Below are 27,719 nucleotides of genomic sequence, written 5' to 3'. Positions count from 1 at the left end.
GATCTGCAGAGAAGAATGGGAGAAACTCTTCAAATACAGGCTTGTAGCGTCATACCCAAGAAGACTCGAGGCTGTAATCGCTGCCAAAGGTGCTTTAACAAAATAGCGAGTAAAGGGTCTGAATACTTATGTAAATGTCATATTTCTAAAAAACTATTTTTACTTTGTCATTATGGAGTATTGMGTGTAGATTGATGAGGAAAAAAACAATTTAATAAATTTTAGAATAAGTATGTAACGTAACAAAATGTGGGAAAAGTAAAGGGGTCTGAATAGTTTCCGAATGCAGTTGAAGTCGGAGGTTTGCATACACTTAGGTTGGAGTCATTAAAACTAGTTTTTCAACCACTCCACAAATTTCTTGTTAATAAACTAGAGTTTTGGCAAGTCGGTTAGGACATCTACTTTGTGCATGACACAAGTAATTTTTCCAACAATTGTTTACAGACAGATTATTTCACTTATAATTCACTGTATTACAATTCCAGTGGGTCAGAAGTTTACATACACTAAGTTGACATCATTTGAGTCAATTGGAGGTGTACCTGTGGATGTATTTCAAGGCCTACATTCAAACTCAGTGCCTCTTTGCTTGATATCATGGGAAAATCAAAAGAAATCAGCCAAGACTTCAAAAAAAATTGTAGACCTCCACAAGTCTGGTTCATCCTTGGGAGCAATTTCCAAACGCCTGAAGGTACCACGTTCATCTGAACAAACAATAGTATGCAAGTATAAACACCATGGGACCACGCAGCCGTCATACCGCTCAGGAAGGAGACGCATTCTGTCTCCTAGAGATGAACGTACTTTGGTGCGAAAAGTGCAAATCAATCCCAGAACAGCAGCAAAGGACCTTGTGAAGATGCTGGAGGAAACAGGTACAAAAGTATCTATATTATCCACAGTAAAACAAGTCCTATATCGACATAACCTGAAAGGCCACTCAGCAAGGAAGAAGCCACTGCTCCAAAACCGCCATAAAAAAGTCAGACTACGGTTTGCAACCGCACATGGGGACAAAGATCATACTTTTTGGAGAAATGTCCTCTGGTCTGATGAAACAAAAATAGAACTGTTTGGCCATAATGACCATTGTTATGTTTGGAGGAAAAAGGGGGAGGCTTGCAAGCCGAAGAATACAATCCCAACTGTGAAGCACAGGGGTGGCAGCATATTGTTATGGGGGTTCTTTGCTGCAGGAGGGACTGGTGCACTTCATACAATAGATGGCATCATGAGGCAGGAAAATTATGTGGATATATTGAAGCAACATCTCAAGACATCAGTCAAGAGGTTAAAGCTTGGTCGCAAATGGGTCTTGCAAATGGACAATGACCCCAAGCATACTTCTAAAGTATTGGCAACATGGCTTAAGGACAACAAAGTCAAGGTATTGGAGTGGCCATCACAAAGCCCTGACCTCAAACCTATAGAAATCCTATGTAGGCAGAACTGAAAAAGCGTGTGCGAGCAAGGAGGCTACAAACCTCACTCAGTTACACCAGCTCTGTCAGGAGGAATGGGCCAAAATTCACCCAACTTATTMMGGGAAGCTTGTGGAAGGCTATCCAAAACATTTGACCCAAGTTAAACAATTTAAAGGCAATGCTACCAAATACTAATTGAGTGTATGTAAACTTCTGACCCACTGGGAATGTGATGAAAGAAATAAAAGCTGAAATAAATCTTTCTCTCTACTATTATTCTGACATTTCACATTCTTAAAATAAAGTGGTGATCCTAACTGACCTAAGACAGATAATTTTTACTAGGATTAAATGTCAGGAACTGTGAAAAACTGAGTTCAAATGTATTTAGCTAAAGTTTATGTAAACTTCCGACTTCAACTGTATATATTTTTTTATTATTATAATTTTTTATTTAACGTTTTAAATTATCACTGTATGTCTAATAAATCATTTTGTGTGTTGTGTGTGTTTATTTAATTAAAACAACATTTTTTATTATTTATTTCCCTGAGCCGCCTTTTGCCATTGAAATGCTGTCTGATCATGTGGGGCGTGTTTATACAAATTCAAATATATTTACGTACTCAGCCCTGATTGTCAGATAGGATCGTCTAGACCAGGGGTGCAAACTCATTTCATGGAGGGTCTAGTGTCTCCTGGTTTTTGGTTTGTCCTTTAATAAAGACGTAGACAACCAGGTTAGGGGATTTCCTTACTAATCAGTGACCTTAATTCATCAATCAAGTACAAGGGAGGAGCGAAAACCCACAGACACTAGGCCTTTTGTACAATGAGTTTGACCGATCTGAGGTGTGTTCAGTGCGTTATGGTGATGTTGGATATGCTTTCACCTGTCCAGTGCTATCAAATCAGTACAGTTGAAGGAAATAAGACGAGGAGAGGGAGCCATATAACTAACTTAAGATTCAACTCCATATTTATCTTTGTGGTTCCCCAGAGTCCTCTCAGGGACCCAGGTGTGGTTAAAATGGACCAGAGGTCTACCACTGAGCCGCTGGAGAAAGAGGCTCAGAGGACTCTAATGCCTTCTCTCAACATAGCGAAAGGCTGTGCTCCAATCCTCCTCAACTACCTGAGAAGTTGAAGTCTAACTGATGAGTACGTCCCATGTCTTTCACTAACCTCAAATACAATAACAGCAATCACTACACACAACCTCAACCATACCCTTCACTCTAACCATAAGCCTAGAACAAATGGCTCATGTACTTGGTAATCACTATTAACGTAATAGACACTTGTTGTAGCTAATGGCTATCTAGTGACACGGTAACTTCATTAACACCAACTAAAATATATATATTCTTTTTTTTATCCAGCCAATGGAGAGTGATCAAGCATGGCATGAAGAATAACGTAAGTCCCTTTAGATAGGGTTCTGGTGAAAAGTAGTGCATTATATAGGGAATAGTGTCCTCTGAGAGGCAAAACAAAATGAAGATATTGACAAAACCCTACACTGTTGTTGGCTAAAGCTGACGTTCGAGCAGCTATCCATGCTGTGCCTGAAGATCGTTAAGATCGTGACCCAGACGGGGGTGAACCTGAAGAGTGGAGCCTTAGCCAGGAGGACAGAAGGCTGCTGGCTCTTGAGATTAAATACTGGTCCAAGGAGCTGATGAGATGGCAGGGCAGCTCTCCTCTTTCATATCTTACTGCCTCCTCTGATGACCTATACACCTTTACAGAGGAGTCGGTGAAGCACTGTTTGCTGCCTTCTCTGATTCCCCCCTCATCATAGGGGTTGGATCAGGTAGGACCATCCAATAGCATGTTGAGCCACAGCATCCCAGGTACTTCGTGTTATTCCCAGTTCTAGATGGACCCTCCCAATAGTCAGCGGACATGACAACATCTCAGCAGCTCATCAGACAAGTCCTGTCTGAGTTCTGCTCTGCGTCCGGCTGAATCCTGCGTATCCACAGGACCTGCATATCCACAAGGTATTCAGGGGCGTAAATAAAGAGCAGAGATCGAGGCTCAGCAGAAAGGAAGGATTTTCCTTTGTTTTCCAATGACCAAACTCAGGATCTTCAAGGTACATCAGACAGATGTATTGTTTTTTCCAATTATGTTGTGTTATTGATGTGGGGATGATGAGAGAAATACAAGAGCGGCATCTGCTGCTATTCAACACTATATTGTTGGCTTTGGGATTAGGAGGTGTTACATTTATTTACATATTCCCTTCGTAATTTATTTCTGTTTCAACTGCTAGCTTTCCAAGAGAGGACACAAGAACTGCCAGTCAGTCCAGGTCCATATTTCCTCTGCTGATGGACATTGCCACGGTAACAATATTTGAGAGCTCAACTGTAACTAGATTTGTAGTTTTGTCTAGGTGTGTTAGGAACATGTAAATAGCAGTTGCTACGGAACAATGATAAATATATCGCTCTCATTCCTTCACTCTCTGCCCCTCACCCTCTCCTCTCTTTAGCCCCTCATATTGAGCCTCATGGTGCTGAGCCTTCAGTTCGAGACATTTCTTCCATCTTTCAGCTGGAGCCCAAAAAAGACTCATCAGGGTTTTCTCAGGCATGGCCAAAGGCCCGAGGAACCCATTCAAACGCACCTCCAACCAGACAGAGTGATTTGACAAGAGGGATCAACAGTATGAACTCTACCCTTTCAAAGTAAATTTCATGAAATAAATGCAAATTGTTTTACAGCATTGAGTTCCACTTGTTTAGTAACTTTTGTTACTGTTTCCACCTGCATAAAATAAGATTGAGGGATTGATAAGTGGTGCTGGACACATCTATTATAGGGTGTGAAATCAAATTAAAGTGCCAAGAGCTCATGTGAAGCATATGGGCTGATTCCAGCAATGTAACAGACTAGAATAATGGCGACTATAGTGATGACTGTAGGCTGCGTTATCATTTTGAATCCATTAAGTATCATCGGTATCTGATGTGTTCTTCCTGTAAAGACTGTCTCTGCTAGGTCAGTCACATACACTTCCCTTGAAGATGAGAGTATGGTGAGAGGTGAAAAGGTTAGCCTGTGCCCTGTGGTTAGCTTTGCATGCTACTACTGACGCTACCCTCTGCTGCTTCTCATTTCGGCTATGCCCACTTCCTGTTCAAAGTATGTGAGCAGAAACAGGCTTCAGCACTTTCTAAACGTATGTAGATACTTGTTTTTTTCCTACCCCGGAAGCAGCAGTCTATATTCTTCTTCCAATACCACCCTAAGATTTTGTGCATTAGTCTTCGGCGCAACAGTACAAGCTGCAAAGGAATGCCATTTTCACTTGCAACATTATCATAAGCAAAGGGCACCAACTGCTGGCTGGGATAGGTATAGCATGAGCTGACGCATGAACCAGACCTACCAGTAGCTGCTGGTTCTTTTAAACAACCACAACTTGAACGAAACTCAGCCGATGACACACCTTCCTCTTATGTATTTAGAGGTCTGACTTTGACCTGATGGTATGCATGGACCACCACTGACTGTGTCCAAAGTTCATGAACAAGCACCGGGAAGGAAGTGATTCTATTAGAACGATACAGCACGTATCTTGATTTGTTACCAAGTTTGCATTCTGTAGTAGAAATTCAATACTTTAGTGAAAATCATTTTATTTATAGTAGACGAAACAGTGAAGTTGAAATTCATTATCCTATCCAGCCGCTGATTAGCATAAGCCAGCTACATAACATAAACTAGCTACAATTCTCATCCTGATTTTTTAAATTTATTTTTTACATGTTGTCTTCACTTGTGTAAACTTTTTACAAAATAAAAGATGCCCCCTTTAGACATCAACTGATGAATGTGTCTGGTCTTGTGTTAAATTGTTCCAATCTCTCAGCATGAAGGTGAATGAGGAATATTATTTCTGCAGCCAATATCACATGTAATGTGATTGATCACCCCAGAACAGCAGGTTAACCTTTAAGAAATCTCCACCAAATCTCAATGCCAACATAATAATAGTAGTGTTATTAACGGCAAAGCCCTTATGATGTCCTCTGGGTAAATATAATTGTCAATTTTTTCTTTCTTACTGCTATACACAACTAAATTGATAAGAGAAGATTTGTCATCATACAGGTTTTGGTAACACACAAACACACACACACACACACACACACACACACACACACACACACACACACACACACACACACACACACACACACACACACAGGAAAACAAACATTTCCTCTGTCACATTCTCACATGCAATACTCACACTCTTTCAACTCCAAGGTATAACCACAACAGGATGACTACGTAATTGCTAATAAAACATAACATGTAATTACTTTATAGATATATGGACAGACAGTTGGGAAGAATAAGTATTCAACAGTCTTGTGTTAAAAGGAGGGATCCCATATTGGATAGAATGTGAGACCAGAGCTCAACTTCTTCCAGCTCTTCTTCTCCAACCCCTCCCCTATCTCCTCTCCTCTCTCAGAGCCACCAGAAGCGGACGTAGACGATAAGCATAATGAAGAAGACCCCGCCTGCGGCCAGCTTAGCATAGGTGGAGCGAGTGTTTAGGTACTTGGCATCGCTTCTGTACTTCTTTGACAGGCTGGACAGATTACTGGCCTTGGAGTCCAGAGCTGGATGTGATAGGAGTGGAGCCAGGTGATCAGAGGGAACAGAAACCAGAACAAATCCTCATTTAACACAAGTGAGAATGGCATCTGCTTCCTCTTCCTCTGAAGCACTATTCTTTGTCAGAGCTTGACAAACAGTATGTAACAGAAGTGATACTCGCTTTTATTAGTGAATCTAGTGAATTCTACCTAACATTTACATTCTACCTATTATCATTCTGTTGCAATGATACGCATTTATGCTAATGAAATAAGCCCGGCCCTAGTTAGACATCGGAGATAAGGTTTGTATAATAGAGTTTTTTTCAGTTATACATCGACCTACATGAACCATTATCACTGTAAATCTATGAGAAGGAAGAACAAGAAGTAGACATTACCAGACAAGGCCTCCCCTCGTTGCAATACTTCCTCAATGTTGGCCACCATGATCCTCTGGACGTCCTGCAGCTCTGTGTTGATGCTGCCCAGGTTCCTACGGGCTCGGCTGTCTATGTAGGACTTCTTGGTCTTCTGAATGTAGGTGTCTGTAGACAGAAGGAAAAACTCCATAAAAAAGAGACATGGTAACGTTACAGGACTTTATGGCATATTTATTCATAATTTAATGCTAAGGTTTCCTATTAAAATCAACATTGGGTTGTTAGTAGGGATTCTAACGATTATATATTTCATTGAATCTCACCAAACTCAATGAAGGAGTACGGCCGGGACACAGTGGGGACCTTCTTCCCGTGCTGTTCATGGAACTCTGCCTGCAGGTCTTCCAGGTAAGCAAAGGCAAGTTTTTTGGGAAAGCTTGCTTCAGACAGCACTAGGTAGACTACTCCTTTTTCTATGACGTAGCTGGAGGGAGAAACATAAGGGAAACATGAGTCAGTGTCTGGGATGCATAACAGTTAGTGGATACCTGCTTATTAGTGCAAGTCATTACTCTTTAAAAAACATTTGAGAAAGGTGTGTTATGACTAGTGTTTTGCCAAGAGAGTGTGGTTTGAACTCACTGAAAGGACATGGAGCCTGCCTCTAATGTGCAACGTGTGGGACTCTGGTCATTCAGTTTCCTGAACAGCTGTTTAGCCTGGCTCTGGTACTGTTGCAGGTCCCGACCCAACTAAACACAGGACAGAGCAAGGGGTTAAGCATCCAAGAAGATTTAAAAGGACACTGAACCAATGATTGGGATCAATATAAATGTCATCAACAAAGAAGCGGGTGGTCTGGGTATGGTAAAAACAGTAACAGTGACACATCACAGGAACAATGTGTATGATTTCCAAGCATCGGTTACAGTGCAGAGAAAAGACCAACCTTCTCACTTCCCTTTGGGAGAGCAGTTAGGAAAGCAAGGGAAACATGTTAGAGTTCTTCCAGCAGGTGGCAAGACTCACATGTAGCCTACAGCAACTCAGTAATACATTGTTGCCTTATTCGCTACAACTACAAGGAAATAACAAGGATGAATGATGCTTTTGATAAACAATTTAATGTGGGAGTACAGTAGACCGTCACAAATCGCAAATTAACTTGAGCAGAATTTACTCAATGGACTTACTTTAATAACCAAAGGAGATACAGTATTCCAACATTCAAAATGAATCACATGAGCTGACTAAGCCTGGCCATTAGCAGCTACAGATTGTTACACCAGATAATGTGATTTTACCGAAGATTTTTGGTATACATTACATGATCGGTACTGTTTGGTGTAGTAGAGCATTTTCGACCAACCTTAGCTTGGGGACACTGTTTCGTCCTCGAGTTGTGGAAACAAGAGTCTCAAATGGCCATGTCCAGTTGCACGGGGTACGTTTGAATTTAGAAAATGCTCCTTTATTAAAATAAATAATTTGGGGGGGTCTAAGTAATCCAACAACGTGTACACCACCATCTTGTATATTTCAAGTCTTCGCTCATTGATCAAGACATGCGGCACTTCGGGGTAGACACCCACCTGTCTCGGTCAATTAGAGAAGACTTGAAATAGACAAGATGGCAGTGTTGGATTACTAAATGGAGAAAAAAAGTACTTATTTTAATAACGGAGCATTTTCTGAATTCMAACGGACCCTGTGCAACTGGACATGGCCATTTTATGAGACTCCTGTTACTACGTATCGAGGACGAAGAAAGCATTGCCAAGCATTGCCAGGCTACACCAAACAGTACCTATCCTCTAACTCCCACTAATGGATACCAAAAATCTTTGTTTAAACACATTATCTGTAGCTAGGCCATTAAATGATTAGCTGCCTGMTAGTCTGACACAGCAGGAATACGTCCATCTGGATTTCAATGTCAGACACAATCAAGCTCATATAATGATTTTATTATGAAGAAAGTAGGCCTGCATAGATGACAAGGTCCATATTGCACACGTAGCACACTAGCGAAAAACGATTTGCCAATAGTAGGTGGGTCGATAGATAGCTAGCACTAGCAATTCAAGCTAACATACATGGCATTAGGAAAACCAGAAATATTAACCTGTTCGTCCTCCTGCATTGAGGCGGCAAGCGGCAGTCCATCCGCCAACCGAGCGATCATTGTCAGCAGCACCATTTTGGAACTGAATTTGTTATTGTCCACCACTAGTGATCGCCACAGTGTCGCTAAGTGAAAGCTAATGACAGGCAGTAGCTAGATTGACAACACAACACTCTGGACGCGCTGAGCTGGCCGGAAACGCCAGTGCTTTGGGTGTCGCTCAAATCTGACCGTCCATCCCAGACAGTAATGTCTCAAAGGTTCCGCGTTACTCCTTCACTTATTATAATCGAATAGCCTCTGGGATTAAATAAAATGACCACTYTGCATAAAATATAAATCACGACTCATGTCATTTGAAAAGAGGGGTCTATTGTTTCCTTTATTATGAAAATATGCACATGGCATCCAGTATCCTACCACTGGCACAGAAGCCTATTCCTCCAAACCCATTATCAGTGATGTATCAGAATGTATTAGAATTTAGTTAAATGGTTTTAGTTACATTTAGGCTACGTTGCTCAAAAAAAGCTATTAATGCCATGATTTCAGAAATAAAAACTGTAGGCAATGTGTGAGTCATAATGCATATAAAATTGCCCATGCAATCCATCAGCTATTAATCCTGTCTGTCGAGTCCAGCTCTGTGTGAGGTCCTGGCACTTTCCTTTGGCCTGTCTACCCCTTCTCTCTTCTTTCTCTTTGTCTGTCATCATCTCATCAAACTTTGCTGCCTAAGCAGTGCCTAACCCTACACACACTGGTACTGGTGGCAACAAGCCCCTGGAAGACCATTCCTGCTCTCCACACCGTGGACTTGCTGMCCAGGAGGACAGGTCGGGGGTGCCAAGGGGCATTTATCGAAGTTGCATGTGCAGATAGCTGGCACCAGGGGGCAGCATTGGCCATGAGGAATGTAAGGCTCAGTGAGGAAGGAATCAGCAGGGCAGGAAGGGACTTGGACCTCAGGGCAGTTAACATTGCTGCAGCGAGCTCTCTCTGAGATTGAGACATGTGGAGAGAAAGAGGAACGGAGATTCATGTATAGATATTCACGTTTAGTTTTTGAATACCATATTGTTTGCGAAATATAGATTTACTCTATTGTGTTGCAGCAGTTGGTTATTATTTTTGTGGTGAAACTCACGCAGCATGTTTTCACAGGTGTCTTCAGAGAATAATGGTGTGGGTGAGTAGCAGCTCCTCTCCATACACACACACTGGCTTCCCTGCAACTCACAGCCCCATTCCACACATGTATGCTCCCCTTGTTCCTCCATCTCACTCCAGAGCTCATCCCCTGGAAAATCGATAGCCAAGTTTCAATCATATGCCTAAAACTCCAAAAGCACATACAGCTGGAGCTTATTCTACAAAACATTGAAAGGCTACAGTACTTTCCAACCTTATCAGTTTGTGTGTGTGTGTCCATATACATGGGTGCCTAGGTCTATGTATCTCACCTCTCATTGTTTTGAGACATTGGTCCAAACTGTGATAGGAGAAGGCCGCGTGGCAAGTCTGTAGGGAGTAGCAGTCACAGGCCCCTGCCCTGACGTTGCAGCCCCACATCCAGGGGCATAGGGGGTCTGCCAGGGGGTCTGCCTGATGCCCAAGTAACACTGGAACACGACAGGGGAGAGTCACAGACAGGGTGAGATTACTGGGATAAGGTAACGAGATAGTAAAGGTAACATTTTATTTGAAGATCTGTTATAATATATGTCAAATAAAATACAATTTTATTTGTGACATGCTTCATAAACAAATAGTTAAACGCTTACATACGGGCCCTTCCCAACAATGTGAGACACAAAAAAAGATAAATTGATAAAAATTTATYAATAAATACACAATGAGTAACGATAATTTGGCTATATATACGGTAACAATACAGAGTCAATGTGCAGGAGTACGAGGTAATTGAGGTAGATACAGTAAGCTCCAAAAGAATTGGGACAGTGGCAATATTTTGTTGTTGTTTTGGCTCTGTACTATAGCACTTTGGATTTGAAATGARACAATGACTGAGGTTAAAGTGCAGACTGTCAGCTTTAATGTCAGCTTTGAGGGTATTTTCATCCATATCGGGTGAACGGTTTACAAATTACAGCACRTTTTGTACATAGTCTCTCCCATTTTAGGGGACCAAAAGTATTGGGACAATTTTACTTAGTACTAAAGTAGTAAAAAGTTAAGTATTTGGTCCCATATTCATAGCAGGCAATGACTACATCAAGCTTGTGACTCTACACATTTGTTGGATGCATTTGCTGTTGGTTTTGGTTGTGTTTCAAATAATTTTGTGCCCAAAATAATGTAATGGTAAATAATGTACGGTGTAATTTGAGTCACTTTTATTCTAAATAAGAATATAATGTTTCTAACCACTTATACATTAATGTGGATGCTATCTGAATGAGTCATGAATAATGATGTGTGAGAAAGTTAGACACATATCATAGCCCCACAAAAAAATGCTAACCTCCCATGTTATTGGAATGTTGAGGAGTTAGCATGTCTTGGGGGTATGATATTTGTGTCTAACTGCTCAACATTCCAATAACATGGGAGGTTAGCATTTTCTTGTGGGGGTTTGATATGTGCGTCTAACTTTCTCACTCATTATTGAAATGATGTAGCTCCTTGCGGTCAGGTGCCAAGCAGTTGTCATACCAAGAAGTGATGCAGCCAGTCAAGATGCTCTCACTTGTGCAGCTGTATAACTTTGAGGATCTGAGGGCCCATGCCAAATCTTTTCAGCCTCCTGAGTGGGAAGAGGTGTTGTAGTGCCCTCTTCACAACTGTGTTGGTGTGTGTGGACCATGATAATTCCTGAGGGATGTGGACACCGAGGAACTTGAAGCTCTCGACCTGCTCCACTACAGCCCCGTCTATGTGGATGGGGGGCATGCTCAGCCCTCCATTTCCTGTAGTCCACAATCAGCTTCTTTGTCTTGCTGATAATGAGGGAGAGGTTATTGTCCGGGCACCACACTGCCAGGCTGTCTCGTCGTCGATGATCAGGCCTACCACCGCCGTGTCGTTGGCAAACTTAATGATGGTGTTGTGCACGGCCACGCAGTCGTGGGTGATCAGGGAGTACTGGAGGGGACTAAGCACGTACCTCTGAGGGGCCCCCGTGTTGAGGGTCAGCGTGGCAGATGTGTTGTTGCCTACCCTCACCACCTGGGGGCAGCCAGTCAGGAAGTCCAGGATCCAGTTGCAGAGGGAGGTGTTTAATCCCAGAGTCCTTAGCTTAGTGATGAGTTTAGGGCACTATGGTGTTAAATGCTGAGCTGTAGTCAATGAACAGCATTCTCATGTAGGTGTTCCTTTTGTCCAAGTGGGAAAGGGCAGTGTGGAGTGCAATAGAGAATGCGTCATCTGTGGATCTGTTGGGGCGGTATGCGAATTGAAGTGGGTCCAGGGTGTCTGGGATGGTGGTGGTGATGTGAGCCATGACCAGCCTTTCAAAGCATTTCATGGCRACAAATGCGAGTGCTACGGGGCGAAAGTCATTTAGATAGGTTACCTTGGCGTTCTTGGGCACAGGTACTATGGTGGTCTGCTTAAACATGTAGGTATTACAGACTGGGTCAGGGAGAGGTTGAAAATGTTAGTGAAGACCCTGTTAGGGGGTATCATCGGATGGGGCCACCGTGTCTCCTGACCCCTCCTGTCTCAGCCTCCAGTAGTTTATGTGTCGGGGAGCTAGGGTCAGTTTGTTATATCTGGAGTACTTCTCCTGTCTTATCCAGTGTCCTGTGTGAATTTAAGTATGCTCTCTCTAATTATCTCTTTCTTTCTCTCTCGGAGGACCTGAGCCCTAGGACCATGCCTCAGGACTACCTGGAATGATGACTCCTTGCTGTCCCCAGTCCACCTGGCCATGCTGCTGCTCCAGTTTCAACTGTTCTGCCTGCGGCATGGAACCTTGACCTGTTCACCGGACGGGCTACCTGTCCCAGACCTGCTGTTTTCAACTCTCTAGAGACAGCAGAGCGTAGAGATACTCTAATGATCGGCTATGAAAAGCCAACTGACATTTACTCCTGAGGTGCTGACTTGCTGCACCCTCGACAACTACTGTGATTATTATTATTGACCATGCTGGTCATTATGAACATTTGAACATCTTGGCCATGTTCTGTTATAATCTCCACCGGCACAGCCAGAAGAGGACTCATAGCCTGGTTCCTCTCTAGGTTTCTTCCTAGGTTTTGGCCTTTCTAGAGAGTTTTTCCTAGCCACCGTGCCTCTACACCTAGCACTTGCTTGCTGTTTGGGGTTTTAGGCTGGGTTTCTGTACAGCACTTTGAGAAATCAGCTGATGTAAGAAGGGCTATATAAATACATTTGATTTGAAGACACTTGCCAGCGCATGCTCTGAGTACACGTTCTGGTAATCCATCTGGTCCTGCGGCCCTGTAAATGCTAACCTGTTTAAAGGTCTTACTCACATCGGCTACGGAGAGCGTGATCACACAGTCGTCTGGAACAGCTGGTGCTCTCATGCATGGTTCAGTGTTGCTAGCTACGACGCGAGCATAGAAGGTATATAGTTTGTCTGGAAGGCTCGTTTCACTGGACAGCTTGCGGCTGGGTTTCCCTTTGTAATCCGTGATAGTTTGCAATCCCTGCCACATCCAACGAGCATCAGAGCTGGTGTAATAGGATTCTGTATTGACACTTTGCCTGTTTGATGGTTCATTGGAGGGCGTAGCGGGATTTCTTATAAGCGTCCGGATTAGCATCCCACTCCTTGAAAGTGTAAAAGTGTAAGCATCCCACTCCTAACTCAGTGCGGATGTTGCCTGTAATCCATGGCTTCTGGTTGGGATATCTATGTACGGTCACTGTGGGGACGATGTTATCGATGCACTTATTAATGAAGGCGGTGACTGATGTAGTAAACTCCTGAATGCCATCAGATTAATCCCAAAACATATTCCAGTCTGTGCTATCYAAACAGTCCTGTAGTTTAGCATCCGCTTCATCAGACCACTTCTATATTAAGCATGTGTGTAACTGGAACTTCCTGTTTGAGTTTATGCTTGTAAGCAGAAATCAGGAGGATAGAGTTACGGTCAGATTTGCTAAATTTACATTTACATTTCATTTTTAGTCATTTAGCAGACGCTCTTATCCAGAGCGACTTACAGTAGAGTGCATACATTTTATTACATTTTTACATACTGAGACAAGGATATCCCTACCGGCCAAACCCTCCCTAACCCGGACGACGCTATGCCAATAGTGCGTCGCCCCACGGACCTCCCGGTTGCGGCCGGCTGCTGCGACAGAGCCTGGGCGTGAACCCAGAGACTCTGGTGGCGCAGCTAGCACTGCGATGCAGTGCCCTAGACCACTGCACCACCCGGGAGATCATTGGAGGGTGAGGGAGAGCTTTGTATGTGTCTCTGTGTGTGGAGTAAAGGTGATCTAGAGTGTTTTCACCTCTACTTACACAGGTGACATGCTGGTATAAATGAGGTAAAACAGATTTCAGTTTCCCTGCGCTGCCACTGGATGAGCATTTTCTTGTTTGCCTATGTACTTATACAGCTCGTTGAGTGCGGTCTTAGTGCCAACATCGGTTTGTGGTGGTAAATAGATAGCAAAATATAGATAAACTCTTGGTAAATAGTATGGTCTACAGCTTATCATGAGGTATTCTAACTCTGGCGAGCACAAACTCGAGACTTCCTTCATATTAGAGACCAGGTGTTAACAGAGACACACCCCTCCCCCGACACCACAGTTCTGTCCTGACAATGTATAGAAAAAACAGATATCTACGTATAAATCTATGTAATAATTATGAATATGTAGGTTATAGGCAGACATACAGTCACCCATTAACAAATGTAAGCTGTTACATAATACACAACCATGCACCACTTTCATCACTGTGGCTGTTACGCAATGCTTAAATTTGTACAGGGGCCGTACCTCAACGTGCCCTCTTAAGCCCAATCTGTTAGAACCAATCCTCTTACCTTTGCACACGCCGGTGTGTGGGGGTCTGGCAGGGCTGCGTCCGGTGAACAGGGTGCAGGTGAGGTCTCTGTCACAGTAGCCTTTCTCCCAGTGGGGGCCTCCACACACCTGGCCCATCTGACGGGCACACTGTGGGCAGCAGCCACACGGCTCAGTGACATGTCCCCCAGGGCAGACTCGCCTGGCACGGGGACACAGCACTCCAGAGCATGGCACACAGCCTGGGGCAAGGGGAGCTATGGGCGATATAGACAATATGATGCACTGCACGCACCTCTGTAATTAGTTACAATACTGTAATTCCATTGTCATAGCCAAAGTGGAGTTCACTAGAGGACGCAAATAACAATTTATCTAACTGCTTTTCAAATACACTCATGAATAAAATAAATAAAAGTCTAAATATGGAACACATAATATTGGGAATAGTAACAGGTAGACTCACGGCTGCAGAGTCCAGCACTGGGTGTTTGCTCCTTGTCAGCGGGCTTCACAGACACACATGTGAGGTTGGTGTCACACTGGCCCTCCACTGCCCCTCCACACACTTCCCCCTTACCTAGAATAACCTGCCCATGCAGCTGTGAGGGGCTACACCCCAACAAGAACACCCAGAGCCCAAGATAAACCCAAACCATTGCTGTTATCAATAACCCAACTTACCGTACCAAAGCATGGGCTCAAAGAGAGCTTCAGTTCCTCTGAGAGACTTCTGAACATCATGTGTTCCTCCTCCCACTGTCCTTCAGCCAGATTCCTGACCAACCATCTCTTTTCTTATCCCAGCCAAAACCACACACCCCTCTCCCTCGCTCATTCCCTCCGGCTCCGTCTGTCCCTGTCTCTAACTCCTGTACACATTTAATCAAATTCCAATAGATTTCACAACAACTATGCTTCAATAGCCTCAAAGAAAACATGTCCAAAGTTTCATTCTGTCCAAGAGTTGGTGATAGTGTTATTGAGTAGAAAGGATGGCTTGGTCTCTCCCCTCACGTCAGAAGAGTGAAAAGTGTGTATGATCACGGGTGGATTGTGTAGTATAGTCAATAGAGGATATGGAAAGGGCCAGGGAAGTAGAGGGTCAGGGATGTAGAGGGGGAGGAAGAAAGGGAGCAACTAAGAACACAGAGAGACCGCAGACACCACAGCCAAGAGGGACTGACATGGACAAACACTTCTCTGTCTGACAGAGGCAGGCAGGCACACAACCTCTGAGATCATTCTGCTTTTTGGTTTACAAGTACTGAAAGAGATCTGAAACTGAAGTCATACTCTGCAGAGCTCAGAATCATAACAGAGAAAGAGAGAGACGAACAAATGAACATGAAACTTGGGAGAATAACAGGTGAAAATCTATATGGTATAACATTCCAAAACGGTTGATCTTTTATTTCATATGCAATGTCCAAGAGTGTTTACAAAAATTATTCAAGTTATGTTTAGATTTCCCTTTCACTCGCATACAAGTTCAGGTATACTGTAATTCACTTTAAAGACAATATCAAGACTACAATACTGGAAAGAGTGCAATTCAACTTATAGATGTACTGATTTACTTCAGGGTTAGGTTACAGTCTAATACAGTACTTATATGAAAAGGTATCGAACACACAATAATGCATTGTTGTTCCTGTAAACGACAAAGAGAGTAAAAACAAATAAAGTATGAAGAAAARAACCCTGCAGGTCTCACTATAAAATCAATATAGATTAAATATCAGAAACCATTTTAAGATACAAGGTGCTAAAAGTCCCTCTGTAACCCAGCCAATCTGTAAAACAGAGTATTTTTAACAGTTCCCTAGTAGGCTATGCTCCGGATGCTCTTAATGCCCTACTACATGATGCTTGATTGCACCTCTTGCATGTCTGTGTTTTTGGGCATTTTGGGCTTCTGGCAGTGGAATGTTTCTTTACATTTGAATACATGTGCAGGCGATAGTCAGTTAAATCAAACTTATTGGATACAGTGTTAGTGTTTTCTGTGCCTCCTTAATAAAATCAGTTAGAAGCAGGAGAACAGAATAGGAGATTTCAGAGTTGACATCTTGGAGAGTCTAGATAAACAAAGAAACGCATGACTGTTTTAACCGACTCTGTAATGCTCCCAGGCTGGCCTATAAAGCCAAGCCGCCGTGCTACTGTCATTGCTCCCCGAGGATCTGCTGGAGTCTCTGTGCTATGGAGAGGGCCTTGGGATGGGGGCAGGGCAGCAAGGGCAGGCGGGGAGGGCCCAGAGCCAATCCTGACACCTCACTCATCAGCTGCTTATTTACAGCCAAATCAAACCCTGCACACACACAAACACAATGTATCACATCACAAAATGCACAGACTCACTCTAGGTTAATCTCACAGATGACACACATGGGAATGACTTTTGTGGGTGAAAATGTTGCACTCACTCACCCAGCTTTATTGCATAACAGAGTATATCTTGCACCTGGAACTGCAAAGGGAGATCAAAGACATGAATCAATCAGATTAGCACAGATTTAGGAATGATGTCAATGATGTCTACAATGATGTCCTGAGTTGTTGTTTTTTCTGAGGCTGAAAAGGAGGTGTACCTGTATAGCCCTGGCCTTGGGGAGGTCCCCTTTATCAAAGGCTGACATGAGTCTGTTCACACTGCTGCCCAGGTAGTTGTATGTGCTGGGGAGAGAGTGGCATTTCTAAGACATACAGTGCATTCGGAAAGTATTCAGACCCCTTGACTTTTTCTACATTTTGTTATGTTACAGCCTTATTCTAAAATTGAGGAAAATGTTTTATTTAATCAATCTACACACAATACCCCATAATGACAAAGCAAAAACAGGTTTTTAGAAATGTTTGCTAATTCATAAAAATAAAAACAGGGTATCAGGGCCTCCCGAGTGGCGCAGCGTTCTAAGGCACTGCATCGTGTCACTACAGACCCGGGTTCGATTCCGGGCTTTATTACAACCGGCCGTGATCGGGAGTCCCATAGGGCGGCGCACAATTGACCCAGCGTCGTCCAGGTTAGGGCTTTACTTGGCTCATCGCGCTCTAGCGACCCCTTGTGGCAGGCCGGACGCCTGCAGGCTGACCCGGTTGTCAGTTGAACGGTGTTTCCACCGACACATTGGTGCGGCTGGCTTCAGGGTTAAGCGGGCGGGTGTTAAGAAGTGCGGTTTGGCGGGTCATGTTTCAGGGGACGCATGAAATCGACCTTCACCTCCCGAGCCCGTTGGGCAGTTGCAGTGATGAGACAAGATTGAAATTGAGGAGAAAAAGGGGGTAAAATACAAAACAATAATGTAAAACAAAACAAAAATACCTTACATAAGTATTCAGACCCTTTGCTATGAGACTTGAAATTTAGCTCTGGTGCATCTTGTTTCCAATGATCATCCTTGAGATGTTTCTACAACTTGAGTCCACCTGTGGTAAATTCAATTGATTGGACAGATTTGGAAAGGCACACACCTGTCTCTATAAGGTCCCACAGTTGACAGTGCATGTCAGAGCAAAAATCAAGCCATGAGGTCGAAGGAATTGTCTGTAGAGCTCCGAGACAGGATTGTGTCGAGGCACAGATCTGGGGAAGGGTACCAAAACATTTCTGGACCATTGAAGGTCCCCAAGAACACAGTGGCCTCCATCATTCTTAAAATGGAAGAAGAAGAACGACCCTAGTACACAGCCAAGACAACGCAGGAGTGGCTTTGGGACAAGTCTCAATGTCCTTGAGTGGCCCAGCCAGAGCCCGGACTTGAACCCGATTGAACATCTCTGGAGAGACGTGAAAATAGCTGTGCAGCAACGCTCCCCATCCAACCTGACAGAGCTTGAGGATCTGCAGAGAAGAATGGGAGAAACTCCACAAATACAGGTGTGCTAAGCTTGTAGCATCGTACCCAAGAAGACTCTGGGCTATAATTGCTGCCAAAGATGCTTCAACAAAGTACTGAGTAAAGGGTCTGTAAAATATTTCAATTTTTTTTCTAAAAACCTGTTTTTGCTTTGTCATTATGTGGTATTGTGTGTAGATTGATGAGAAAAAAAAACATTTAATAAATTTTAGAATAAGGCTGTAACATAACAAAATGTGGAAAAAGTCAAGGTGTCTGAATACCCTCCGAATGCACTAAGTGTCTGCCTAATGGACTGACTTCACACAGAGAGCATAGTTCTCAGGGTTAAAGTATGATATCAAATGGAGACCAACCTGCCTACAGCCCCATTGGCACCCATTGCCATAGCTCCTAGCAGTTGCTGTTAAAGAGTAAAACATTCTTTAATTAGATAAACATAACATACTGAACACGACTTGCCTCCAAGGCAGTCCTCGAGTATCCCAACAGTACACATTGTTGGTGCCCCAAATAAAAACACCTGATTTAAATGATCGAGGGCTTGATGATTATTTGACAAGTTGAATCAGGTGTGCTTGTCTGGGGCTACAATAAAAATGTGTACTGTTTGGGGTACTTGAGCACTGGAGTTGGGAAACACTGCTCTAAGGATAAGTTATCTTCATACTGACAGAGACAAGCACAGAGAGGGAGAAGAAAGATGAAGTGCTGACCTCATCTATACCATATAGGAGTGACCAGTGAGATGGACTATAGCTGACACACTGGCCAAAGTCCATCAGGTCGCTACCACTGAACTTCAGCCCCTGGAACGAGGGGATCTGATTCTCTATCCCCTCCAACACATCCCTTGATCGCACTGACAGGAGAAAAGAGTGGCTGAGAATCAACATCCTTGTAATTCAAACCCTGAATATTAGAGTATCACATGCAGAGGTGCATCAAGAAGTGACCGACTGTATCATATCAACTGAAAGCAGAGTACTCACAGTTGACCCCGGTCACAGCTGGAATGTGATAATAATAGAAGGGCATGGCTGGGGCGGCTGCAGCCACTTCCTGGAGAAACATCCTCAGAGCATCTGAGTTCAGTGGAAGAAAACAGAGTAAGGAAAGGAAATCCCTACAGTGAATTTCTCTGCAACGTTGATCCGAGTGGAATGGCATAGTCATACCGTAATGAGCAAACAGAACCACAAGTATACATCACAACCGAAAATTAGGCTCAACGCACCTGCAGTGGCGGGTTTGAAGAAAGAGGGGGAGATCACTGATATCCCATCGGCTCCTATTTCAGCAGCATGTCGTGCCTGCATGGGGGACACAGAGACAGTACGACACCTTAATTACACTGTGAGCTGTTCCAAGCCCTTGTGCTGAGTTTAGACTAGCTATGGGTAGGCAAGAGTACCAGCAGGTTGTGGCAGGGATGACTCACCAGCTCCTGGGAGTCCTTCAGACTCATGCAGCCCACATGCACTATCACCTGCTCCAGCCTGTGAAGACACAGCAAAGTGTGCCAAGAAGCCAGCAAGGCTTAATCAGTGACTCATTCACACACACACAAACAGTATTGCCACATACATTGAGTATAGCAAACATTAGGAACACCTTCTTAATATTGAGATGCACCACCCCTACCTCCTTTTGCCCTAAGAACAGCCTCAATTCATTGGGGCATGGACTCTACAATGTATCGAAAGCATCCCACAGGGATGCTGGCCCATGTTGCAGGTCTTGACACAAACCGGTGCACCAGACACCTACTACCATACCCCGTTCAAAGGCACTTTTGTCTTACCCATTCACCCTCTGAATGGCACACATACACAAACCATGTCTCAAGGCTTAAAGATCCTTCTTTAATAACCTGTCTCCTCCCCTTCATAGAAGTGGATTTAACAAGTGACATCAATAAGGGACCATAGCTTTCACCTTGATTCACCTGGTCAGTCTGTCATGGAAAAAGTTGTTCTTAATGTTTTGTATACTCAGTGTATAAACTATATTACACACATTTGATAACCACCTTCTGTATTACTTACTTGTTGGGRTTAGAAATTGCAAGAATGGCATTTCACAGACTTACTTGTTCTTGCCCTGATGACACCACTCCACTGCAAGCAGCTTCCTCTCCTCCACAGTGAGAGACATACCTTCTCCTGTCGTGCCATTTACTGGTGGAGCGGTTGGGGAAAAGAACAGAGGCATAACTAACAGCTGTGCTTGAGCTTGGTAGGAAAGTGATAGTACTTCTATGACTTTGCACAGATCTAAAGGAGGAAGCCAATAAAGTGACTAAGTAGGCAGTTGAAATCGGCGAGGCAGCTACATTTTTGGGCGTTCTTGCAATAGAATTATATTGAATTCTGCTTAGCTCACGCGATACCACAATAAACAAAGTTCAAACGCAGACTCATTGAGTGCTTTTGATGTGACAGGTTGGCGCGAAATCTGTAGCCCATCTCTGCTGCCCTGTATCAGTGTAAAATAGGGTCCTTAWAGCAGTGGTAAGACCAAAGATTCAGCAGGAGGCAGGCAGGTAGAGGTACAAATGACTGTTGGATTTATTTACACAGCGCTGGTGTTTCAAAGATGACGCTGATATTTACAAATATATATATATATAAAACAATTCTGACTTCAAAATGTCAGCATTCAAAAGAAAAACCCTCTCATCAGGCACATTCTGACTTAACCAATAAAGCACAGGTGGGGTCTACCAGGCTCAGATACAGCCTCCCCTTGGGTTACCCAACAGGTGGGGTCTACCAGGCTCAGATACAGCCACCCCTTGGGTTACCCAACAGGTGGGGTCTACCAGGCTCAGATACAGCCTCCCCTTGGGTTACCCAACAGGTGGGGTCTACCAGGCTCAATTTACAGCCTCCCCTTGGGTTACCCAACAGGTGGGGTCTACCAGGCTCAGATACAGCCTCCCCTTGGGTTACCCAACAGGTGGGGTCTTACCAGGCTCAGATACAGCCTCCCCTTGGGTTACCCAACAGTTGGTCTACCAGGCTCAGATACAGCCTCCCCTTGGGTTACACCAACAGGTGGGGTCTACCAGGCTCAGATACAGCCTCCCCTGGGTTAACCCAAATGTGGGGTCTACCAGGCTCAGATACAGCCTCCCCTTGGGTTACCCAACAGGTGGGGTCTACCAGGCTCAGATACAGCCTCCCCTTGGGTTACCCAACACTGAACTAACTAGAACACCTATTATTGGCACAAAGGCCAGGTATATCTATGCAAACTAAAGTATGCGCGTTCACACAACATTAAACATGGAGAAATCGGACACATGCTCTCCAAACAGACAACGAAGAAATTGACAGTAAACTGGTAAAATGTTATTGCAGTTTGTGAGCTCTCCAAACAATGTAATTTTGTAGAATTTCCATAACCATACATTCTAAAATGGTATGTTGGGATTAACTTTGCAGATAAGAACAGTATATACAGTGGCAAGAAGTATGTGAACCCTTTGGAAATACCTGGAGTTCTGCATAAATTGGACATAGAATTTGATCTGATCATCTAGGTCACAACAATAGGCAAACATAGTCTGCTTAAACTAATAACAAACAATTATACGTTTATATGTCTTTATTGAACACACCGTGTAAACATTCACAGTGCAGGGTGGATAAAGTATGTGAACCCTTAGATTTTTTTATTTATTATTTCACCTTTATTTAACCAGCTAGGCCAGTATAGAACAAGTTCTCATTTACAACTGCGACCTGGCCAAGATAAAGCAAAGCAGTGCGACACATAGAACACAGAGTTACACATGGAATAAACAAACATACAGCCAATAACACAATAGAAAAGTCTATATACAGTGTGTGCAAATGAAGCAAGATTAGGGAGATAAGGCAATAAATAGGCCGTAGTGGCAGAATAATTACAATATAGCAAATAAACACTGGAGTGATAGATGTGCAGAAGATGAATGTGCAAGTAGAGATACTGGGGTGCAAAAAAATAAATATATATATAAAAATGTAATAAATAACAACATGGGGATGAGGTAGTGGGATGGGCTATTTACAGATGAGCTATGTACAGGTTCAATGATCTGTAAGCTGCTCTGATAGCCGATGCTTAAAGTTAGTGAGGGAGATATGAGTCTCCAGCTTCATTGATTTTTGCAATTCGTTCCAGTCATTGGCAGCAGAGAACTGGAAGGAAAGGAAGCCAAATGAGGAATTGGCTTTGGGGGTGACCAGTGAAATATACCTGCTGGAGCGCGTACTACGGGTGGGTGCTGCTATGGTGACCAGTGAGCTGAGATAAGGCAGGCTTTACCTAGAAAAGACTTATAGATGACCTGGAGCCAGTAAGTTTGGCGAAGAATATGAAGCGAGGGCCAGCCAACGAGAGCATACAGGTTGCAGTGGTGGGTAGTATATGGTGCTTTGGTGACGAAACGGATGGCACTGTGATAGACTGCTGGAGGCTATTTTGTAAATGACATTGCCGAAGTCAAGGATCGGTAGGATAGTCAGTTTTACGAGGGTATGTTTGGCAGCATGAGTGAAGGATGCTTTGTTGCGAAATCAGAAGCCGATTCTAGATTTAATTTTGGATTGGAGATGCTTAATGTGAGTCTGGAAGGAGTGTGTACAGTCTAACCAGACATCTAGMTATTTGTCCACATATTCTAAGTCAGAACCGTCCAGAGTAGTGATGCTAGGCGGGCTGAAATCGGTTGAAGAGCATGCATTTAGTTTTACTTCCATTTAAGAGCAGTTGGAGGCCACGGAATGAGAGTTGTATGGCATTGAAGCTCGTCTGGAGGTTAGTTAACAGTGTCCAAAGAAGGGCCAGAAGTATACAGAATGGTGTCGTCTGTGTAGAGGTGGATCAGAGAATCAGCAGCCGCAAGAGCGACATCATTCTGTATACTTCTGGCCCTTCTTTGGACACTGTTAACTAACCTCCAGACGAGCTTCAATGCCATACAACTCTCCCGAGAATTGAACCCTGTGGCACCCCCATAGAGACTGCCAGAGGTCCGGACAACAGGCCCTCCGATTTGACACACTAAACTCCGTCTGAGTAGTAGTTGGTGAATCAGGCGAGGCAGTCATTTGAGAAACCAAACTGGTTGACCCTTCTTTGGCAGCAATAACCTCAACCAAACATGTTCTGTAGTTGCGGATCAGACCTGCACAACGGGGTCAGGAGGAATTTTGGACCATTCCTCTTTACAAAACTGTTTCAGTTCAGCAATATTCTTGGGATGTCTGGTGTGAACTGCTCTCTTGAGGTCATGACACAGCAACTGAGTTGAGGTCAGGACTCCAGAAGGCGTATTTTCTTCTGTTGTTGATTTACTTCTGTGTTTTGGGTCGTTGTCCTGTTGCATCGCCCAACTTCTGTTGAGCTTCAATTGCCAGACAGATAGCCGAACAGTCTCCTGAAAAATGTCTTGATGAACTTGGGAAATAATTTTTCCTTTGATGATAGCAATCAGTCCAGTCCCCGAGGCATCCCCAAACCATGATAATCCCTCCACCATACTTTACAGTTGGGATGAGGTTTTGATGTTGGTGTGCTGTGCATTTTTTTCTCCACAGTGTTGTGTGTTCCTTCCAAACAACTCAACTGTAGTTTCATCTGTCCACAGAATATTTTGCCAGTAGCGCCAGGTGCAGTTCAGCAAACTTCAGACGTGCAGCAGTTTTTTTTGGACTGTAGTGGCTTCTTCTGTGGTGTCCTCCCATGAACACCATTCTTGTTTAGTGTTTTACGTATTCCAAACTCGTCAACAGAGATTAGCATGTTCCAGAGATTTCTGTAAGTCATTAGCTGACACTCTAGGATTCTTCTTAACCTCATTGAGCATTCTGTGCTGTGCTCTTGCAGTCATCTTTGCAGGACAGCCACTCCTAGGGAGAGTAGCAACAGTGCTGAACTTTCTCCATTTATAGACAATTTGTCTTACCGTGGACTAATGAACATAAAGGCTTTTAGAGATACTTTTGTAACCCTTTCCAGCTTTATGCAAGTCAACAATTCTTCATCTTAGGTCTTCTGTGATCTATTTTGTTTGAGGCATGGTTCACATCAGGCAATGCTTCTTGTGAATAGCAAACTCAAATTTTGTGAGTGTTCTAGCTGCACCACCAGAGTCTCTGGGTTCGCGCCCAGGCTCTGTCGCACCCGGCCGCGACCGGGAGGTCCGTGGGACGATGCACAATTGGCCTAGCGTCGTCCGGGTTAGGCCGGTAGGGATATCCTTGTCTCATCGCGCTCCAGCGACTCCTGTGGCGGGCCGGGCGCAGTGCGCGCTAACCAAGGGGGCCAGGTGCACGGTGTTTCCTCCGACACATTGGTGCGGCTGGCTTCCGGGTTGGAGGCGCGCTGTGTTAAGAAGCAGTGCGGCTTGGTTGGGTTGTGCTTCGGAGGACGCATGGCTTTCGACCTTCGTCTCTCCCGAGCCCGTACGGGAGTTGTAGCGATGAGACAAGATAGTAATTACTAGTGATTGGATACCACGAAAATTGGGGAGAAAAGGGGGTAAAAATGAAAATCTCATCTCATTGATTGGAATCCAGGTTAGCTGACTCCTGACAATTAGCTTTTGGAGAAGTCATTAGCCTAGGGGTTCACATACTTTTTCCAACCTACACTGTGAATGTTTAAATGATGTATTCAATATAGACAAGAAAAATACAATAATGTGTGTGTTATTATGTCTATTGTTGTGACTTAGATGAAGATCAGATCAAATGTGATGACCAATTTATGCAGAAATCCAGGTAATTCCAAAGGGTTCACATACTTTTTCTTGCCTGTGTGTATGTGTATATATTTATTTATTTATTGGGGCATTTAAAAACATTGACAAATAATTGGCACAAAGAAAAAGAGATGTGCCTATAGCGTGTCTTCGCCACACAACGCTCCCCTTATTCTTGTCTGGACATTTAAAAAGTATGCTTGAGACACGTTCCTCACACGTAAGCAGTAACCTCAAATATTGTCAGGGCGTAGCAGTAGTCATTTTCCCTTTAACTGATCGAACCCAGGGCTGTAGTGACGCCTCAAGCACTGCGATGCAGTGCCTTAGACCCCTGCGACCCAAACTTCCCCGCATGAGCCTTTGTTGAAGCAGGTAAGGGAGCATTCTCTCCCGAACGATGCACAGGGGACACTGGGGTTGTCTCCAGACCCCAAAACAGTGACATCTTCCGTGCCACACCCAGGAACATTCACACCCCCTCCCCATCATTGTGCACTCCCCATAGGAACAGCAGAGGAGCAGGAAGGAGAGTCCGGCCTCCAACACGGCATCCTCCTCACCAGGTAACTTTTAACTTGACTCTGCCCTTATAAATAAAAAATTACAGGCGGAGGCGTATCACATTATTCACTTAGCCTACCACAGAGATGAGAAGTGTTTCACGCTTTTTACAGAAACCCAAACGAGTGATACCTAATCACCCCCCTACACACACTGCGGCCCGCTCTGTCAATTGTGCTGACACAGTGCAGCTGATATTTTCTTTGCGTCAACCTGTCACTCAATCATTTGACGTTTTATTTACTGTAGGGACATAAAACTGAGGGGGAACAAGTTTGAACGGAGGGGATACCCCTCAAGGAGCCAGGTACAGAGGAAGCTCTTACCAAATATACTCTTAACACCTTGTTGCTCTAACAGGTAGTCAATGTAGGGTCTGATCTCTGAAAGGTTGATTTCACTGTGGAGAGAGGGAGAGATTGGATAAAGAGTACAATAAGTTGAAGAATGTGAAGTCAACAAGAGCTCTAATCATAAATGCATACATAGCATGACACATAAAACAAGTTAGATCACCTACCCTTCAGGAGTGAGCGGTGTAAAAGTGGCAGCTACAAGGCCAGTGACCTTCCTGCCAACAACGGGAGTCATGGCTGAGGGAGAGAAAATATGCTGACTGTGCATGGTTGGTTGGTTGGGGGGGGGGGTGTGGGGATCTGTTAATTTCCTGAGTTGAATTGAATCCTTCACTACAAAAGAGTACCAAAACTGGTTGAATCAATGTTGTTTCCACAAAATTTCAACCCCAACAAAATCTGACAACTCAACCAAATGTAAATTAGACATTGAACTGATGTCTGTGCCCAGTGGGTAGAGTAGAATTCTGCACAACAACATGAAAACAACCATGGAATGGATAATATTTCATAGCTTTACAATAATAGGTCTGATTCTTCAAACTCCATTGAGCCTATAGTGACTCTCCCCTAAGACTGACATTAATTTGCCAAGCAAACAGTGAACTATGGTACTGGCACTGACCCCTGTAACGTGATATAGCTTACTGACTATCTCGTGTATTTCTTATTTCTATTGGTCGTGTGTTTTTGTTCTACTTTACTCTATAGTACTACGGATATTGATTACTGCTTTGTTGGGAAAGAGTTTGCCAGAAAGGCATTTCACAGTACTTGTGCACGTGACAATACAACCTGAAACTTAAACTATCAGTTTATCATGTTAGGCATGCAATGCATACAGTACTAAATATGTTGTTACCCGTTTTGTTTGTTCCTCCAGTAGATCCTGCACAAATAGGTGGAAATATGATGCAAGCCTTTATTTCGTTTTCTTGTTGAAGAGAGCCTGCCTTACCTTCTGCCTCTGCCAGAGAGTTTTCAACATGGATTTGACGTCAAAGCTCAAGTAGGTCATGTGAGACCAGACGTTGCACATGACTTTGCTAGGCTAGATGGGAAATGTAGTGACTACCAACAATGGTGGGAGATTCATTCTGATGTCTGTCTATTCAAGGAACTGACACACGTCCACCTTTATGTATATTGCCATCACATTTTTTAAGGCATATTCTTTGCAAATGTATAACGACTGAAGAAATGTACATTTAATAATATTGCATGACAAAACTACAACATTTAGGTGTTGGAAGGGGCTGAGGGCACTACATCCTAACCGGATGCGGATGTTGTTGACGTTTATCTTAACAGCACCTTTGCTTTTATTTCACGGCTAAGGGTTTATGCTCAAGGCAACAGAGAACGGCCAAATATAACAAGCAGAACAGAAGACACTGCCCGAGGGGCTTATATAAACGGCTGAAATGGACTCGGCGCCTTTCCTACTTCGCTTGTTTTTGGACTGTCATTTACCGGACAAGCTGGCTAGCTAGCTGGCTCCACAACTGTCGGACGAAAGAGGGGAGCTGTCAAAGGAGGAAATAAAAGCTAACTTTGTTAGCTTTCTGGTTATATTAGCTTTCTCGTCTACCTTGCTTTACGGATATCCTAATTGTTATAGCTAACATTAGCTA

At 43.7% G+C, this 27,719-nt stretch overlaps 3 protein-coding genes across 4 annotated transcripts; all 3 read right to left on the bottom strand.

Moving 5' to 3' along the window:
- Positions 1 to 5,742: 5,742 nt before the first annotated feature.
- Positions 5,743 to 8,752, bottom strand: sec22bb (SEC22 homolog B, vesicle trafficking protein b). Its single transcript, XM_024004253.2, has 5 exons — positions 8,564 to 8,752; positions 7,081 to 7,190; positions 6,762 to 6,922; positions 6,457 to 6,603; positions 5,743 to 6,079 (listed from the first exon to the last, which is right to left on the bottom strand). Exons 1-5 carry the CDS (start codon positions 8,636 to 8,638, stop codon positions 5,925 to 5,927), a joined length of 648 nt encoding a protein of 215 aa, XP_023860021.1. The 5' UTR covers positions 8,639 to 8,752; the 3' UTR covers positions 5,743 to 5,924.
- A 163-nt stretch (positions 8,753 to 8,915) lies between these two features.
- Positions 8,916 to 15,281, bottom strand: LOC139022468 (cysteine-rich motor neuron 1 protein-like). The gene is made up of 5 exons (XM_024004251.2): positions 15,012 to 15,281; positions 14,566 to 14,802; positions 10,027 to 10,185; positions 9,711 to 9,863; positions 8,916 to 9,562 (listed from the first exon to the last, which is right to left on the bottom strand). Exons 1-5 carry the CDS (start codon positions 15,202 to 15,204, stop codon positions 9,315 to 9,317), a joined length of 990 nt encoding a protein of 329 aa, XP_023860019.1. The 5' UTR covers positions 15,205 to 15,281; the 3' UTR covers positions 8,916 to 9,314.
- A 1,196-nt stretch (positions 15,282 to 16,477) lies between these two features.
- npl (N-acetylneuraminate pyruvate lyase (dihydrodipicolinate synthase)) lies at positions 16,478 to 27,083 on the bottom strand. 2 transcript variants are annotated; one of them, XM_024004256.2, is made up of 12 exons: positions 26,948 to 27,083; positions 26,250 to 26,322; positions 26,056 to 26,129; positions 20,501 to 20,588; positions 19,850 to 19,907; positions 19,646 to 19,721; positions 19,401 to 19,493; positions 19,125 to 19,270; positions 18,765 to 18,811; positions 17,140 to 17,224; positions 16,979 to 17,018; positions 16,478 to 16,859 (listed from the first exon to the last, which is right to left on the bottom strand). In XM_024004256.2, the coding sequence occupies exons 2-12, from the start codon at positions 26,318 to 26,320 to the stop codon at positions 16,714 to 16,716; spliced, it is 924 nt and encodes a 307-aa protein (XP_023860024.1). In that variant the 5' UTR covers positions 26,321 to 26,322; positions 26,948 to 27,083; the 3' UTR covers positions 16,478 to 16,713. The 2 variants fall into 2 exon arrangements, with proteins under 2 accessions (XP_023860024.1, XP_023860023.1); XM_024004255.2 differs by having other exon boundaries at positions 26,250 to 26,345; positions 26,948 to 27,073.
- Positions 27,084 to 27,719: the final 636 nt, after the last annotated feature.

The sequence above is a fragment of the Salvelinus sp. IW2-2015 genome, linkage group LG16 (genome assembly GCF_002910315.2).
Source record: "Salvelinus sp. IW2-2015 linkage group LG16, ASM291031v2, whole genome shotgun sequence".
NCBI lineage: Eukaryota > Metazoa > Chordata > Actinopteri > Salmoniformes > Salmonidae > Salvelinus > Salvelinus sp. IW2-2015.
This window is presented reverse-complemented; position numbering and strand designations above follow the sequence as displayed.